This window comes from Oppia nitens, unplaced genomic scaffold (assembly GCF_028296485.1).
Source record: "Oppia nitens isolate AA-2021 unplaced genomic scaffold, nextdenovo-longstitch-racon4-pilon3 scaffold1_pilon_pilon_pilon, whole genome shotgun sequence".
NCBI lineage: Eukaryota > Metazoa > Arthropoda > Arachnida > Sarcoptiformes > Oppiidae > Oppia > Oppia nitens.
This window is the reverse complement of record NW_026533199.1, coordinates 3,999,211-4,014,822: the sequence shown is the minus strand read 5'-3', so window position 1 is coordinate 4,014,822 and position 15,612 is coordinate 3,999,211. Positions and strand designations below refer to the sequence as shown.

Sequence of the window (15,612 nt, the reverse complement as noted above, 5' to 3'; positions counted from 1 at the left end):
TAAGCTAAAATTACTTTATGAAATATAAAAATACATTTAAAAATAATAATTATTATTAGAGAAAGCAATCATAATTAATTAGAATCCTAATGTAGAATAATTTAAGTAAATTTATGAATATTAAAACCATATTATTATAGAAACCTTACATTTATTTTAATATATTTAATTTACATAATTCAATAGAAAATAAATGCTATATTTTTAATTTAATATAAATTGTCTATATTTATATTTCTAATATAATATATAAATCAGTCATATAATTTCAACTAAAAAAAACATTTGTATCAGTATGTTAAAATTATTTATTACACCATTTGATTACAAAGCAAAAATTTATCTATTGATACTTAAATAAAATTGATATTAATAATATAAAATTCATGATTAAAAAACATTTTTATAAGTTATAATGAAAATTGTTAACTTATTACTAGTTAGTTAGCATTTTATTAGATTTAAAATTGACATTATTATATAACATATATAAATAATTGAAATTAAAAAATTAAAAATATTTAATTAATTATATTAATAATTGAATTTGTGTTAAAACAATAATTATCTTATTATCCTATTATAGGATTCCTATAATACAATATCAATAGCAATATCCCTATAATAAGGGAATTTCACGTAATATTTGGGGTTTTTATTGTATATTTTGGTGTATTTGTAGTCTATTTATACATTATTTCCAATTTGATCGACAAAAACATCAATTATTTTCTTCAATTATCTATCATTTGGTCACACAGTTTGTGGTCAAAATTGAAACATAATGTCTGGGATGAAGAATGAGGTGATCCATAAGTTAAGGGTAAGTGATTGTCGACCCAATTGACGACCAAAATGACTGTATTTGATGTTTCTTTAATTGTCTGAGCAATCAATGACTCAATTGTTGATTAGGCGGACATCAGGTCAAAACTGGATCAAATTGGTGCCATCGGTGGTATGATTATCATTCACTTAACAATTATCATCCATTAGTTTCATTTGATTCTATGCTATTAACTATATAGACAATGAATTGGCCGATTATATCATGGTTTTAGTGGCAAATCAAAAGACTAAATACCAAATGAAAGACGATTTGTCGCTTTTCTTGAATGAAAATACCGATGAGTTTGTCAATTGGTTGCACACAAGTCTCAAACAATTGCAAGTCAACGCTAATCAAAGTATTATCAAAAAAATTGTTGTCTTAAGTTTGATAACCAATGTCTCTATTTTTTGTTTGTCTACTTTAAAGATGATGACAAGAAAACAGTCAAAAGTGATGTCGAAAAAGATAATAAAGACAAAGATAAAGATAATCTAACTAAAGAAGAACCCAAAATATTATCTTCAAATTTAAACAAAAATAAGTTAAAACAACACAAAAAAGTAAAGAAGATGTTTAAAAGTGATGACATTACACCAGATGTTATGCCAGTGACTGATGATAATAATATTAAGACAAATGAGAAGAATGTTAACGATTCAACTAAACGAGAGACAAATGCTGACATCATAGTCACAAATAAATTTAAGAGTCAATCTGATGGGTTAAATGTTGAAATGATTGATAGCCAACCAAAACAAGAGCAAAATGACGGCGATGTTGTCTTACTTTTAAATCCCGACGGCGGAGAAGTCGATGAATTACTTCAGGAAAATGTAAACGAAGAAAAAAAAATAGTTTCACACGAAACTAAAGAAACGGAAACCGAAACAATAGGTCCAAAAGTAGTGGCTATAAGACGCCAATCATCGATTCCCACTTCTGCAGTAAAAGCTGTTATTAATAATAAGAGAAGGTATGTGGAGGAAGACGACAATGAAATTAAAAATACTACTACAGTGGCCAGTGTTGTACGGGTCACACAACGTAAATTCATACCACAAGAACTTCAACCTAACAAAAACTTAATCCTCAGAGCCGTTAAAGAGGCCAACGATTCGACGCGACATAAAAAGCGACCGAATGAAGAGCCAGATTATATACCGACACCTATTAAGAGACGTCTCGGAGAGAAACAAGTTGTTAAAGAAGTAAACGATGAAGAATTAGATCCACAAGATTTGCGCAATTATTTAAATGTCAACAAAAATGGTAATAATAATAATATCATTTGCTTTTTTATTTAACTCATATGTTAAGCAGAATTTATATTTTTTGATAATAATTATAAATTTATGATAAAGTTTTTCTTTAATTTTTTATAATGATTATTAAAGTATAAGTTAAGCGATAATAAAAAAAATAGATTTTGTGATAATTTTAGTTAAGAATTTGAATTACAGAATAGGAAATATAAAATACTTACCGGTAATAATACTTTTGTGATATTTCTTACATACATGTATTACTGCTAATTATTAATGAAAATGTTTTACAAATATAATTATTGTATTAAATACTGAATTAATAATTGTTTTTATAATTTTAGATTCTGTTGACACAGATTTGGATAAATTTGAAAACAATGCTAAAAGAATTGTCAAAAATGTTGATTACGAAGAAAATAATCCACAGTTTGTCGTGACTTTAGATGGTGTGGATCACAGAAAATACATGAAAAATAATAACAGTAAGTCAATAGAGTCAAACATAAAATGAGTCGCAAAATAGGCGGAACTAGTTTTATGTGGATAACTTCTCTCTCAATTAGAATTTAATAATAATATTTTATTTGCAACTATGGTTTTTAGTAACGTTTACAATGGTATGACTATTTAAAATGTAAATAAGTACTCAATTAGGCTAACTCAGGTATATTGAATACCTCAAAAACTAAGAGATATTTGAATTCTGTTAAAACAATATTTAAAATAATTTGACACTTGTTTTGACATTTTAAGAAATATTAATCAGTTTTTGAATAAAATTTGACCAAAAAAACCATAGTTGCAAATAAAATATTATCATTAAATTCTAATCCAGAGAGAAGATATTCCCATAAAACTAGTTCCGTCTATTTTGCGACTGATTTAATCTATTGAATTTAGATTTAACTTTATTTACTATTGTTTTAGTTGATGACCATATAATTATCGAAGAGGATATTGAAGAAGAATTTATGGAAAATGACATTAAAGGCGATGACAATGAAGTGGAGAACGAAGAGATGAATGAACAGAAAGTTAATGAAAGATGTCGTTATTGGCCGAACTGTAAGAATGGGAATCAATGCGAGTTTCAACACCCGACCACTCATTGCAAGTAATGTATTCATAATTATGATATATTTGAGACCATTTGACTTACAGTACATCAAATTATATGTTAAATTTGCAGAACATTTCCAAATTGCCGTTTTGGTGATAAATGTTTATATATTCATCCAAATTGTAAGTTTGATTCCATGTGTTCGAGAAGAGACTGTCCATTTACTCACACAACAAGACGTAAACTACCTGCACCTCTACCCTCATATATACCACCAGTTCCACTGCAAATCAAACAATGCAAATATCTGCAAAACTGCAAGAATATTAGCTGTCCGTTCTTTCACCCAAAGGTTGATTATATACTTTATTTAATAATTTTAATAATTTTAATAATTTTAATAATTTTAATAATTTTAATAATTTTAATAATTTTAATAATTTTAATAATTTTAATAATTTTAATAATTTTAATAATTTTAATAATTTTAATAATTTTAATAATTTTAATAATTTTAATAATTTTAATAATTTTAATAATTTTAATAATTTTAATAATTTTAATAATTTTAATAATTATTAAATTATTATTTTATCAGAATTGTCACTTTGGAGTTAATTGCCGGACCCGTGACTGTCCTTATATTCACCCGAATTCAGTAGTGAATCCCAATCATTACAAATGGATAGCAAAGAGTCACATTAGTGAACGACAATTTGCTATTTCGGATGACAAACAATTATAACAAAAATAATAACATCCTATTTGTCATGTTTTTATTTTGCCAACATATATACAATATATTTATATATAGTTTATGATATTAATTTAATATTATAAAATATACAATTAAAAATTTGACATTTTAATATCTTATATTGCATGTTTTATTAATTGTTTCTCCAATGTAATTTTTGATTATTGGTTTAATTAAATAATAATTTTAAAATTTAAATTCAGCAAAAAAATCTCACCCATTAAAACTATAATAATGTTTATATAAACATAAATTGATAATGTTATTTGACGTCAAAAGATAAGAAAAAAATATATTGAGTTTGATTTTAACTATAGTTGAGTTTTTATACGACTCATTTTTATACAAAAATAATACTGTAGTTAATTGAGTTACCAATGATTTTAAAATCACCTCAAAAAGGATCACAATTATATGTTCAATGACTTCAAGTATAATAAATTTATTATTAATTATAAGATATTAGTTTGTAGTTTCAGTGATTAACATTTAATGTTAAAATTTATATAAATTTGAAGTGTTTTTTGGGGGATAAAAATCTCGTTTCAATTACTTTATTGAATTTAATGATCGTATGATTACATACTGTATATGTTGTATATATCACCGCTAATGACATTGTTGTGAAAACCGGAACCAATGGATTCAAATACAACACAGGTTTGATATAATTTGACAAATTTATAATTTAATATATTTTTCTCTATTAATTATACATATTTCTGTTAATACAATAATTGTAAACTATTGTTTACGGTCTGTAAAATGTTATGATTTTATTTACTTTTGTTATAAGTAAAGTTATTTGCTATTTATTTATATATTAAATAAAATCGAAATTGAAATCTTGAAATAATTTATTTGTTTTAGACATAAATTGTTTTACAATTTACCAGAAATATAGACTACTATATCGACAGTAATATTATAATATATTAATATGTTATAAGACATAACTGTATTAATTGTATAGTTTACACATATAAATTAAAATATACTGTATTTTTATAAATACTATTAAATGAATATTTAAAACTATTTTTCATACTTTTCGAAACCATTTCAATTCGTTTTTAAACAAAAATATAAAGCATTGCTTTAAAAAAATAATGTATACTTAAAAACACTGCATTTTAAGCATTGTAACAGCACTGTACAATAGTTAATAATATATATATTTTTATTAATTATTATCATTTTTTAAAAATAATGTATTTAACTATATTATAAATTAGTTATAATAAAATAATTTATAATATACATGTATATTGAACTTGCAATGCATTTGCAATTCAATAAATTTATATAAAATATTGCAGAGTTCACTCTACCATATTTACTGTGCTATTCTACAAAATAAAACTATTAATACAATATTGCAAACAAATTGATGATAATTTAAATTATAAATAGTAAATGAAATATACAATTCATACTTTAGTAGAGTTTATGTATTTTTATAAAAGTATTAACAATCATAAATTAACAAATGAATAAACAATATATACATTGTATATACTATTCATTATGTAAATATCTACAGTATTATTATTATAAATATATAACTTTGGATATGTTCATTGATAATATACATATTGATTAATGTATGTCTGGCATTCAATATTACCGTAATATACCGGTAATAATAGTATTATTAGCATTATTATGCATACAATATATTGAGAAATTTTCCCATAAAACATTGTACCGGTATAGTACTGTATTTTTATATTAAATTAATCTAAAGACTATTTATTAGAAGCATTTTAAGACAAAATATTGATATAACTTGAATATCTAAAGCAAAACATTAAATAAATGAAATGATTATACAAATAAAAACTTTATACTGTATTCATATACAGTTAAAAGATTTTCTTTAGAAAATACATTGATTCCTATAAAATTGTAATCTAATCACAATTATTATTAATAATACTAATTACTACTTGTAATAACTAATATTTTTATTTGATGCGATATACTGTATACACTGATATTATAGACTTTATAATATAGAGTACATGTAATGTATTTAAATATTGTATTATACAGTACAGTATTATACTACAGTATACTACTGTATAATACGGTATATATTTCTTATTTTCTAAACTTATAATATCTTATAAAATAGAATCACAATTAATTAAACTTAAATAATTAATTACTAAATTAATTTGTTACAACAATTATCAACAATTTTCAACAATTTTCAACAATTATCAACATTTATAAATATTATTCAAAAATGATAATAAAATGAACTGAGAATATCAAAGAAATGCTTGTTTTGTTGCATATAATAGTAATTTATTTTAGTTTTGATTTACTGTATTTATGCGATACGGTATGATATGATTTATATTTTATTTATATATTTATTAATTTTGAATATCAGTTTAAATATAAAACAAATGTTATGATTGATTAAATAACACCATATTTTCAAACACATTAGTTTATAGTTATTAAATATTACTTATTTATTATAATATATATTTATCAGATATATTAATATTAATTTATTTATGACAAACAATCATTCTAATAAAAATAGATATTTTTAAATATCATTTAAATAAATTACTAATTGAAATATATTAATTGCAAAATTTTATACCCTAACACTTTTATTTTATAACAATAACTAAAATAAAGTATTATATAAGTATAGAGTTTTATTCTAGACAAAGATTTTCCACAGAAACCATTTCTACCCATTTTGTTACTCATGTTATATACTGTATGCAAAAAAAATAAATATTCGAAATAACAATTATATTAAAAATAATTTCTTTAAATAAATATTTGTTTATATTTAATAAATAATTATCAAAAAATTATAATATATTTATAACAAATTATTTAAATATTGTGATAATAGTACGGATGTTTGAATGTATTGTAAATATTGATTTACAAAACTAATAGAATATTCTGTAATTCATAAAAAAGTATTGTCAGGTCTAAAGGGAAACCAAATACAGTAAATGTTTAATATTAGATATTCAATGATTATAATATATATTATAATTAACTTGACTTTTATTATAACTTTAAAATGCATTCATCATATTTTATACAATATATTTATATTCAGTATATAAAATGCAATATAAAATTATATACATTATAAAAGTATAATAATGATTATTGTAAAACTTATTGAACATAACAATAGAAATGTTTTTATAAAAATATCAATAATAATCGTAATAATAGTAATCGTAATTAAAAATAATAGCAATTTTCAAGTGTTGAATAAATATGGGATTAATTGGACCACTACTGTACAGTACTATAGCCTATAGTGTATATATAACTATGATTTGTCTACTTTTATCATTCAATATAACTCATTATCACTCAATACTCCCTTTCCTCAAATGCAGTAATTATATTAATAATGACGAGTAGTCTTATAATAGTGAGTGTAATGTAAGCCCCGAAACAACTATATAGTTGACGATAGTCTAGTAATATGAAAAAGGCATAAAATAGTTGCTATTTGTTTATATATTGAGTGGCATTGAGTATCAATTGGAGATGTAATCCCTTTTGATGAGAGATGACACTAATGTCTGTTATATTGTGTTTTGCAACACAACTCACAACTCTATGTAGTGTTTGTTCATTACATTGCATTCAATGCATGTATTGATGTGTTATGTGTTGTGTCTATGCGTTGCCTTTTGACTGTAAACTCGTGTTTCAGATATCTATCAATCAATTAATTGTTAATTATTTTGATTAATATTTAACTAAAATTACCCAAACATTTGATCCATTGAATTGGTTTCCATAAAACGTACTTTAATTGTCACCAAAAAGATGCCAAATAAGCCTAAAAAGGATAAAGTGAGTGGTTTTTGATGATAACATTAATGAAGCCATTAATTAATGTCTTCAAATGTCACCAAACATTGAACTCAATTTATATATATATTATTATTATTTATTGTTACCATTTGTTTTGTTTTATGTCATCAATTAATTGTCATATTTGTCTATTACATCAATAGGTTGTCGTCAAAAACAACACCATAACCACCACTACTACTACTACTACCACTACAACCAACAACAACAACAATAATAACAATAGAGACCAAAACCAGAAGGAAAATAACGACAACACCAACGATGAGGTAATGATTGTCTTCACTTCTTTGTCTTTGTTTATATGAAAAATATCAAAATATCAATAGATATTAATAGCTATTAATCATAATATTTGTATTTATGTTAAAATTATTATTACTTAATAGTATTGTTTTCTTTGATTTGATATGACTTTTCTTTTATGTTTATATTTAATTGTTAAACAATACACGTCTGATATTTTCATATTTATTGTTGTGGTAAAGGTTGAGATGAAGAATAATAATAGTTATGTGAATGAAACCAATTTGAAGGTCTGTCCCAATAGTCTGAACACAAGTCAGGTCAACAGCCAAAAACCGAAAGGATATTCGGGTGTTTCGCCGACATTGAAGACCGCGCGCCGACAGTCATCGTCCAGGTTTAACATCAGCCAGAATCGTGAACTACAGAAACTACCGGCGCTTAAGGACGCCTCAGTCCAGGAACGGGAAGAACTGTTTATTCAGAAACTAAAACAATGCTGTGTTTTGTTTGATTTTTTAACTGATCCTTTAAGTGATCTTAAATGGAAGGAAGTTAAGAGGGCCGCTCTTCATGAGCTCGTCGAGTATATTATGACACAGAGGAATGTGATCACTGAAAACATTTATCCGGAAGTGGTAGCAATGGTATGATTTATTGCATTTATTATTTTATTTTGTTTTACTGTTAATACATATTTAAATTACTTTGTCTAACATTTTTTTATCTGTTATGATTTATTTATTATAAGCATTTGGCAAAAATTTGCAAACTTTATATTTTATTAATATTGTAAGGTTTTCAAGTTTATGGCATACATATTATTGGTGTTTATTTTAGTTAATTTGAAGAATTTATGCAATTTATAAATAGTTTTTGTGATTTATTTATAGTTTTTTTTATAAGTCTATGAATTAAGGGATTCAATACATCTCTGAGTTATTAAAGCTGTGTTATATATAACAGTTGTTTACCATTCATGATATCACATTTAAAATGACATTCAAAAATACATTTAACGCAAATATATGGTTCATATATTTTTACTGACATGACTACAATATAGCAATTAAATAATTTAATAATAATTTTTATATTGGTTTTGCTTTATTATGTGTTTATACTTAAACTGTTGAGTAATTATAATAAATTATTTAAATATTAAAAATATGTTGTAATAAATGATCAATATTTTAAGATAATTTTTTTATAAAAAATATTGCTAATTAATTATTTTCTAATGAATTTTAATTTTTTAATTAACTATTTATTATTTGAAAGATTAGGCATATAATGTATTATTAGTCTGTATTTTTATTTTATTTTAGAATAGTATTTATTGTTAAAAATAAAAAATTTATAATACAGTATTTGTAATTACATTAATCTAAACCCTATTGAGTCATTAGATTTAGCTATTAAATGATTAAACTAAATACCAAAATCTATTTGCTTAAAACAATTTGTTTATTTCCAATGTTTTTATTTTTAAACTCAAATGTAGTCTATCTTATTAGGGTTCGATGAAATTCCCGTTTTATTTTCTTATATTCCCTGTTCTATGAATTCCTAAGGATGCTATTTCCTTGTGTTACCACATATTGAACTCTAAACAACACATTGTATTATGTTTTTAAACTGTATTTTTGAGTTGTATTGATAAAAAAATAAATAATTTTTTTTGTTTAATTTTTAATAAGTAAAATTTTCAATATATTTTTGCAAAATGTTGTGTAAAAGTATTTGTATTATTTATTGTAATAATATATTAAAAAAATTACTTTTCTAACGATGAAGGGAGGGATAATAAAATATTTTACGTGAAAATCTAAGGAATTTTATTATGAAACTTCCATTCCTGCGAAAGTTGCGCGAACTCTACTTATTATGCATTAGTATAAGTCATTTTATAAAATAAATGGTTAATTGAAATTTTTATATTAGAGGTTAAAATGGATTAAATGTTATACACTTAATATAAAGAGACGGAATTTATTTATTTATTATTATTCAATACTTTTTTTTTGAATTTATAACTTAATTATTTAAACATTTATTTGATTCTATTGTATTAATTAAAGACAAAATATTGTTTTTAGATATTATATATTATTTAAATAAATATATTATAAATAGTATTATATATAATTATTCATTGATTATAGTGTTAGTTATCAATATTTGTTATTTATATTTAATTGTATATTTAAGAGGATTTGACGACTAAAATAAATAATTTAAAAAACTTGATTTCTGATGCCTTTGCAATTATATCCAACACAAGGTCTTTAATAAATATTATTTCTTGATATTATTATACTGTAGTAGTAATACATTTAGATGTAAAGATAAAAAATTTTTACAAAAACATTTTATCAGTTATTAAATTTTAAAATTGCAATATTTATTTATTATACAAATTACTGTTTTAATTGTTTGTTTTGATTTTATCACTTAAATGTATATGTATAACTAATAAATATTTTTTATAAATTAAAAAATATAAATTATAGTATATATATGTCAATTTGTTATCGATGTCGATTGAATTTATTAAGTAATTTATATGTTATTTAATGGCTACTTTGATATAAAACGTTACTATAGTAGGAATGATTAATATGAGTTTAAGTGTATTTAAATAACATATATTGGTATAATCGCTGTGACATCACTTAATGTCCTTTTTATCACTATTTAAATAATAAATATTTATTGTATTTTATTATATTAGCTATAATTTATTAAATTTTCTCATTTACTTAGGAATCATAAGTTATGATACTGTATATAAGCTTAATCTTTAATTATAAGTATTTTAATATTTGTTTTTATTTATTTGTTTTAAGCCATTCTCCTGAATCAGGAGTCCTGAAAGTGTTTTAAATTTTGTTTAGAAAATTTCAATTATGTTTTAGACATTTAACTAAAAAATAATAAACATTGATTATTATAATGATAGACTGTATAAAAACTGATTTATTAACATAAGTATATATTGATGTGATTTTATATTTAGTTGATATATTCCTAAATAATTATATTAATTTATACCCAATATTAAAACCTTCAAAAATATGTCCCATTATGACCATGTTTATTTATATATAGGACATTAATTTCAATGATTGTAATGTTCTGTTTTTTTATTATTTTTCCCAATTTGAATCAAAATAAAAAATTTTCAAAAACAGTTTAGATAAGTAATTAGTTTTAAGGACTTTGTCAATATACAGGACAATCATCTTATATATATATATATATATATATATATATATATACTAATTATACAAAATAATGTTTGAAATATAATTATTAAGTAATTTTTTATAATTATAAATTATTTTGATTTTTAGAAAATTTAATTTGTTAAGAGTTGCTTAATATAAATTCTATAATTTTTATGATTATCATAGTTTTTTTTGGATATCTACTATGAAATAATTTTTAAAAGTATAATATATGACTTCGAGTTAATAATGTGTGCTATTTTATAATTTACTTTAATTTTGTCACATTTTATTAATGCATTGAAAATTGTTTAATATTTAATATGTTTAATAATTGATCTAATTAGTCAATTACAATTTGAATGCATTTAATTAATAATAATGTTTTAAAATAGTTTTCAATAAATGTCTTCCGGACGCTTCCTCCGTCATCCAACCCAATGGGTGCTGAGTTTGATCCCGAAGAGGATGAGCCGACATTGGAGGCCGCGTGGCCGCACTTGCAATTGGTTTACGAGTTTTTTCTGCGATTCTTGGAGTCACCAGATTTCCAGCCAAATCTTGCCAAACGACACATCGAACAGAAGTTTGTTATTCAGGTATAAATTAATTATATTTATAATACTGTATATTGTGGTCATTGATATATTGTTTGTTTATTGTATCACAAAAACAGTTATTGGATTTGTTTGATAGCGAAGATCCGCGAGAACGAGATCTTTTGAAAACAACATTACATCGAATTTATGGCAAATTTTTGGGATTGAGGGCATATATTAGGAAACAAATTAATAATATATTTTATCGATTTATTTACGAAACGGAACGCCATAACGGTGTGGCCGAACTGCTTGAAATTCTAGGCAGGTATGTGTCATAACAGACTGTCCTAACTTATTGTCAAAACAACTAATTATTTTAATTTATTTTTTAGTATTATAAATGGGTTTGCATTACCCCTTAAGGACGAACACAAAAATTTTCTACTTAAAGTACTAATGCCTTTACACAAAGTCAAGTCGTTAAGTGTATATCACCCACAACTGGCCTATTGTGTCGTCCAATTTCTCGAAAAAGATCCGAGTCTTACAGAAAGAGTAATTTGAATTTGAATTTTAGTAATTTTACTGACACTTATATTTATTATATTATTAGGTAATCATAAATCTATTAAAATTCTGGCCAAAAGTTCACAGTCCTAAAGAAGTTATGTTTTTAAACGAATTGGAAGAGATATTGGATGTGATAGAACCGGCAGAGTTCCAGAAAGTGATGTCACCATTGTTTCGACAACTGACCAAATGTGTGTCGTCTCCACACTTTCAAGTGGCTGAACGGGCCCTCTATTACTGGAATAATGAGTACATAATGAGTTTGATTACCGACAACGCTACTGTTATTTTACCGATTATGTTTCCCGCGCTGTACCGCAACTCCAAGACTCACTGGAATAAAACTATTCACGGATTAATATATAATGCATTGAAATTATTTATGGAAATGAATCAAAGATTATTTGATGAATGCGTTCAAAATTATAAACACGAGAGACAAATGTATGATTAAATTATTAGTTTTTAATTTTATATAACATTTTATTAATTAATATTGAATTGTTTATAAAGTGAAAAAACTAAATTGAAGGATCGAGACGAGGCTTGGATTAAACTCAATACATTAGCTCAAAGTAATCCTAATTTTATTGAATTGAGACAAAGAGGGGGACAAATCAATCTTAATCTGAATTACGCAATGAATTTGCAAAATGATATCCTTTCGCCTAATGATGACTACGAAGACATTTCTTATGAAAAGTTTGAAACTGAAGCTAAAGAAGTGAGTCATAATTATTGTAAAACTAATAGTAATTATAATATTTTATTAATTGCATTAAAGGCTAAAAAGAACTTAAAGAAAGAGAAACCATTGTTAAGACGTAAATCAGAGCTTTTCTCTCCCGATCCACAACTTCTGACACATAAAAGTCACGATCAGTTTCTCGTTATTCAAACTGAAGCCACCAATAGTTGAGATAATATTAAAAGTAAACATCGAAAATACATTAAATGCATTTTTGTTATTAAATTAAAACAATTTATTTATCATTATATTTAATGTTTATGATTTACCACTTTGTTATATATATATTATATCTTATATAATTTATTGCCATAAACATGAGTTACAGATAAATAACTTGAGATTTGCTGCTATTATTTTAAAGTTATTTTAATTATTATTTTCAAACCAAACAAAAAATTATACATACGAATTATGTATAATGAGTGCCTAATATTTGTAATTTAATTGTATTTATTTTGTTGATATATTTCAAATACATTCCCTATTAAACATTAATTTCTTAAATTTAGTTTGTTGTACTTAATTTGAAAAAAGTAGTTAACTATTAAAATTTAACTTTTATTGGTTAAATTGCTATAAAAATTATGATATTGTTGAAAACATTTTTGAAATTTACATTAAATTTTGCATTTTTTAATAAGCATCAATAGTTTACAGTTTGTTTTTAAAAAAATATTATTTGCTGATTCACTAAATATATTATTATTTAAAATAGAATTATTTATAATTATATATAAATATTATATCATTTTATTTTCTGTTTTAAATTCCAGAGAATCGCTAATCATTTTGTCAGCATTTATAGAAACATATGAAAGTATATACAAAAAAATTATTTTAGTTACAAATTGTGTTATGTATTAGTCATTAATTATGTCGTAATTTTATAGGAACTATTGATATTTAGATTAAAAAAAACACTTATGTAAATAAATTTATTAATATATATATATGTATTTATATATATATATTTGTTTCGACAAAAATTTTTAATTAAAGAAATTTGAATATAATATATTGTGTATTACATTAATTATTACATTAATTATTACATTAATTATTACATTAATTATTACATTAATTATTACATTAATTATTACATTAATTATTACATTAATTATTACATTAATAATTCATTAATTATTAAGAATTTCATTAAGAATTTAGGTCTTCATTCGGTAAGTATTAGAAGATTAATCATTTAATAACTCTCTAATAAATTAAAAATCAGAAACGAATTTTAAAAATATTATTTATATTTTTTATTTTATAATATTTTTATTAATATCCAATCAATTTAAAAACCAATTCATTAATATATTAATATAATATAAATATAATAATAAATTATACCATATTTAAATAAAATGCAATTTAATTTTATAAAAAGATTTTTATCATTATAAATTATTGTTTAATATAAATTTATAAGCAATAGTAATTACCACATTTTGATATCACATATATTAAATTAATTACAAAATGACAAATATGATTATCAACTTAATTATTATTATAAAATATTAGCCATTTTATGTCATGAATTATATTTATATCTTTAATATTGATATACTTGATTCTAGTAACTAGAGTATAGTTTTTTTGAAAATTTATTTATTTAAAATGTTTTGAAAAAATTGAGAATTTTTTTAGTCTGTGAAAAATTTCTATTATTAAAATATTTGTCTATAAAATTACAGGAAATTTCAAAACAAATTTTTTATTTTACGTTATGATTGCAGGTATTTATAATTTTATGTATTTCTTTAAATGAAAGGCTTATGTAATTAGCATTCTTTGAATACCTTTTCACTTCATTTGCTATAAACATTAATTGCATTTTTAATTAATCTGTTTTTGTTATATTAAAAAAATATTAAAAAAATATTTTTTAAATTATTATTTTAATTAATCTATATATGAATAATTTAATTCTACTTAATTTATAGATTTAAAAATGTTTTTAATTTTTTTCAAAATATTAATAAACAATAATTTTTGATATAATTAATTAGTTAATTATATTATTAATTGTTATTTTTATTGCTAACATTGAAAATATAATAGTGTTAAGCTATATTATGTTAATTTTAATAAGATTTGATACATTTATAATTCAATTGTCATTTTAAAAAAACAAACAATCGAATTAATATTTAATACATATTATTGATAGTATTTTAATAAAACTACTTTATGTAAAGTAAATTGAATAAATTGCACAATTAATTAAACTATATTTAAATGTTAAAATATAATATATAAAATATTTTAAAAATAATACTGTATACCGTATTTCTTAACCCTATATTTAAAAAATAATTTGTGATTTTTTAGTCTCATTTAAATAAAAAATAAAAAAATATTAAGTATCAGTAAATAATTATCATAAAATAATTAACAAATTAAAAAGTAATTTAATGGTATTAATTGCTACAAAATATTTCGGGCAAAATATCATTTATTTTAATATTACA

The 15,612-nt window shown here is 22.3% G+C and overlaps 2 protein-coding genes across 7 annotated transcripts; both read left to right on the top strand.

Annotated features, from left to right (window-relative positions):
* Positions 1-642: 642 nt before the first annotated feature.
* Positions 643-3,966, top strand: LOC128951974 (zinc finger CCCH domain-containing protein 14-like). 3 transcript variants are annotated; one of them, XM_054297289.1, is made up of 9 exons: positions 643-823; positions 916-958; positions 1,029-1,187; positions 1,259-1,805; positions 1,926-2,101; positions 2,439-2,579; positions 3,025-3,211; positions 3,287-3,509; positions 3,756-3,966. In XM_054297289.1, exons 1-9 carry the CDS (start codon positions 785-787, stop codon positions 3,900-3,902), a joined length of 1,662 nt encoding a protein of 553 aa, XP_054153264.1. In that variant the 5' UTR covers positions 643-784; the 3' UTR covers positions 3,903-3,966. The 3 variants fall into 3 exon arrangements, with proteins under 3 accessions (XP_054153264.1, XP_054153262.1, XP_054153263.1); XM_054297287.1 differs by having other exon boundaries at positions 1,259-2,101; XM_054297288.1 differs by having other exon boundaries at positions 796-823; positions 890-958; positions 1,259-2,101.
* A 296-nt stretch (positions 3,967-4,262) lies between these two features.
* On the top strand, positions 4,263-13,933 carry LOC128952712 (serine/threonine-protein phosphatase 2A 56 kDa regulatory subunit gamma isoform-like). Of its 4 annotated transcripts, XM_054298145.1 has the most exons (11): positions 4,263-4,574; positions 7,749-7,775; positions 7,940-8,065; positions 8,285-8,689; positions 11,668-11,871; positions 11,949-12,139; positions 12,207-12,369; positions 12,428-12,828; positions 12,898-13,108; positions 13,169-13,316; positions 13,909-13,933. In XM_054298145.1, exons 1-10 carry the CDS (start codon positions 4,554-4,556, stop codon positions 13,301-13,303), a joined length of 1,884 nt encoding a protein of 627 aa, XP_054154120.1. In that variant the 5' UTR covers positions 4,263-4,553; the 3' UTR covers positions 13,304-13,316; positions 13,909-13,933. The 4 variants fall into 4 exon arrangements, with proteins under 4 accessions (XP_054154120.1, XP_054154122.1, XP_054154119.1 ...); XM_054298147.1 differs by lacking the exon at positions 13,909-13,933 and having other exon boundaries at positions 8,333-8,689; positions 13,169-13,613; XM_054298144.1 differs by lacking the exon at positions 13,909-13,933 and having other exon boundaries at positions 13,169-13,613.
* Positions 13,934-15,612: the final 1,679 nt, after the last annotated feature.

Coding starts and splice junctions, on each gene's coding strand:
- LOC128952712 (XM_054298145.1), top strand. CDS start 4,554: ATGGATTCAAATACAACACAG. Junction 8,066..8,284: donor ACGACAACACCAACGATGAG/GTAATGATTGTC, acceptor GTTGTGGTAAAG/GTTGAGATGAAGAATAATAA. Junction 12,140..12,206: donor CTGCTTGAAATTCTAGGCAG/GTATGTGTCATA, acceptor TTTATTTTTTAG/TATTATAAATGGGTTTGCAT.
- LOC128951974 (XM_054297287.1), top strand. CDS start 785: ATGTCTGGGATGAAGAATGAGGTGATCCATAAGTTAAGG. Junction 959..1,028: donor TCAAATTGGTGCCATCGGTG/GTATGATTATCA, acceptor TTAACTATATAG/ACAATGAATTGGCCGATTAT. Junction 2,580..3,024: donor ATACATGAAAAATAATAACA/GTAAGTCAATAG, acceptor CTATTGTTTTAG/TTGATGACCATATAATTATC.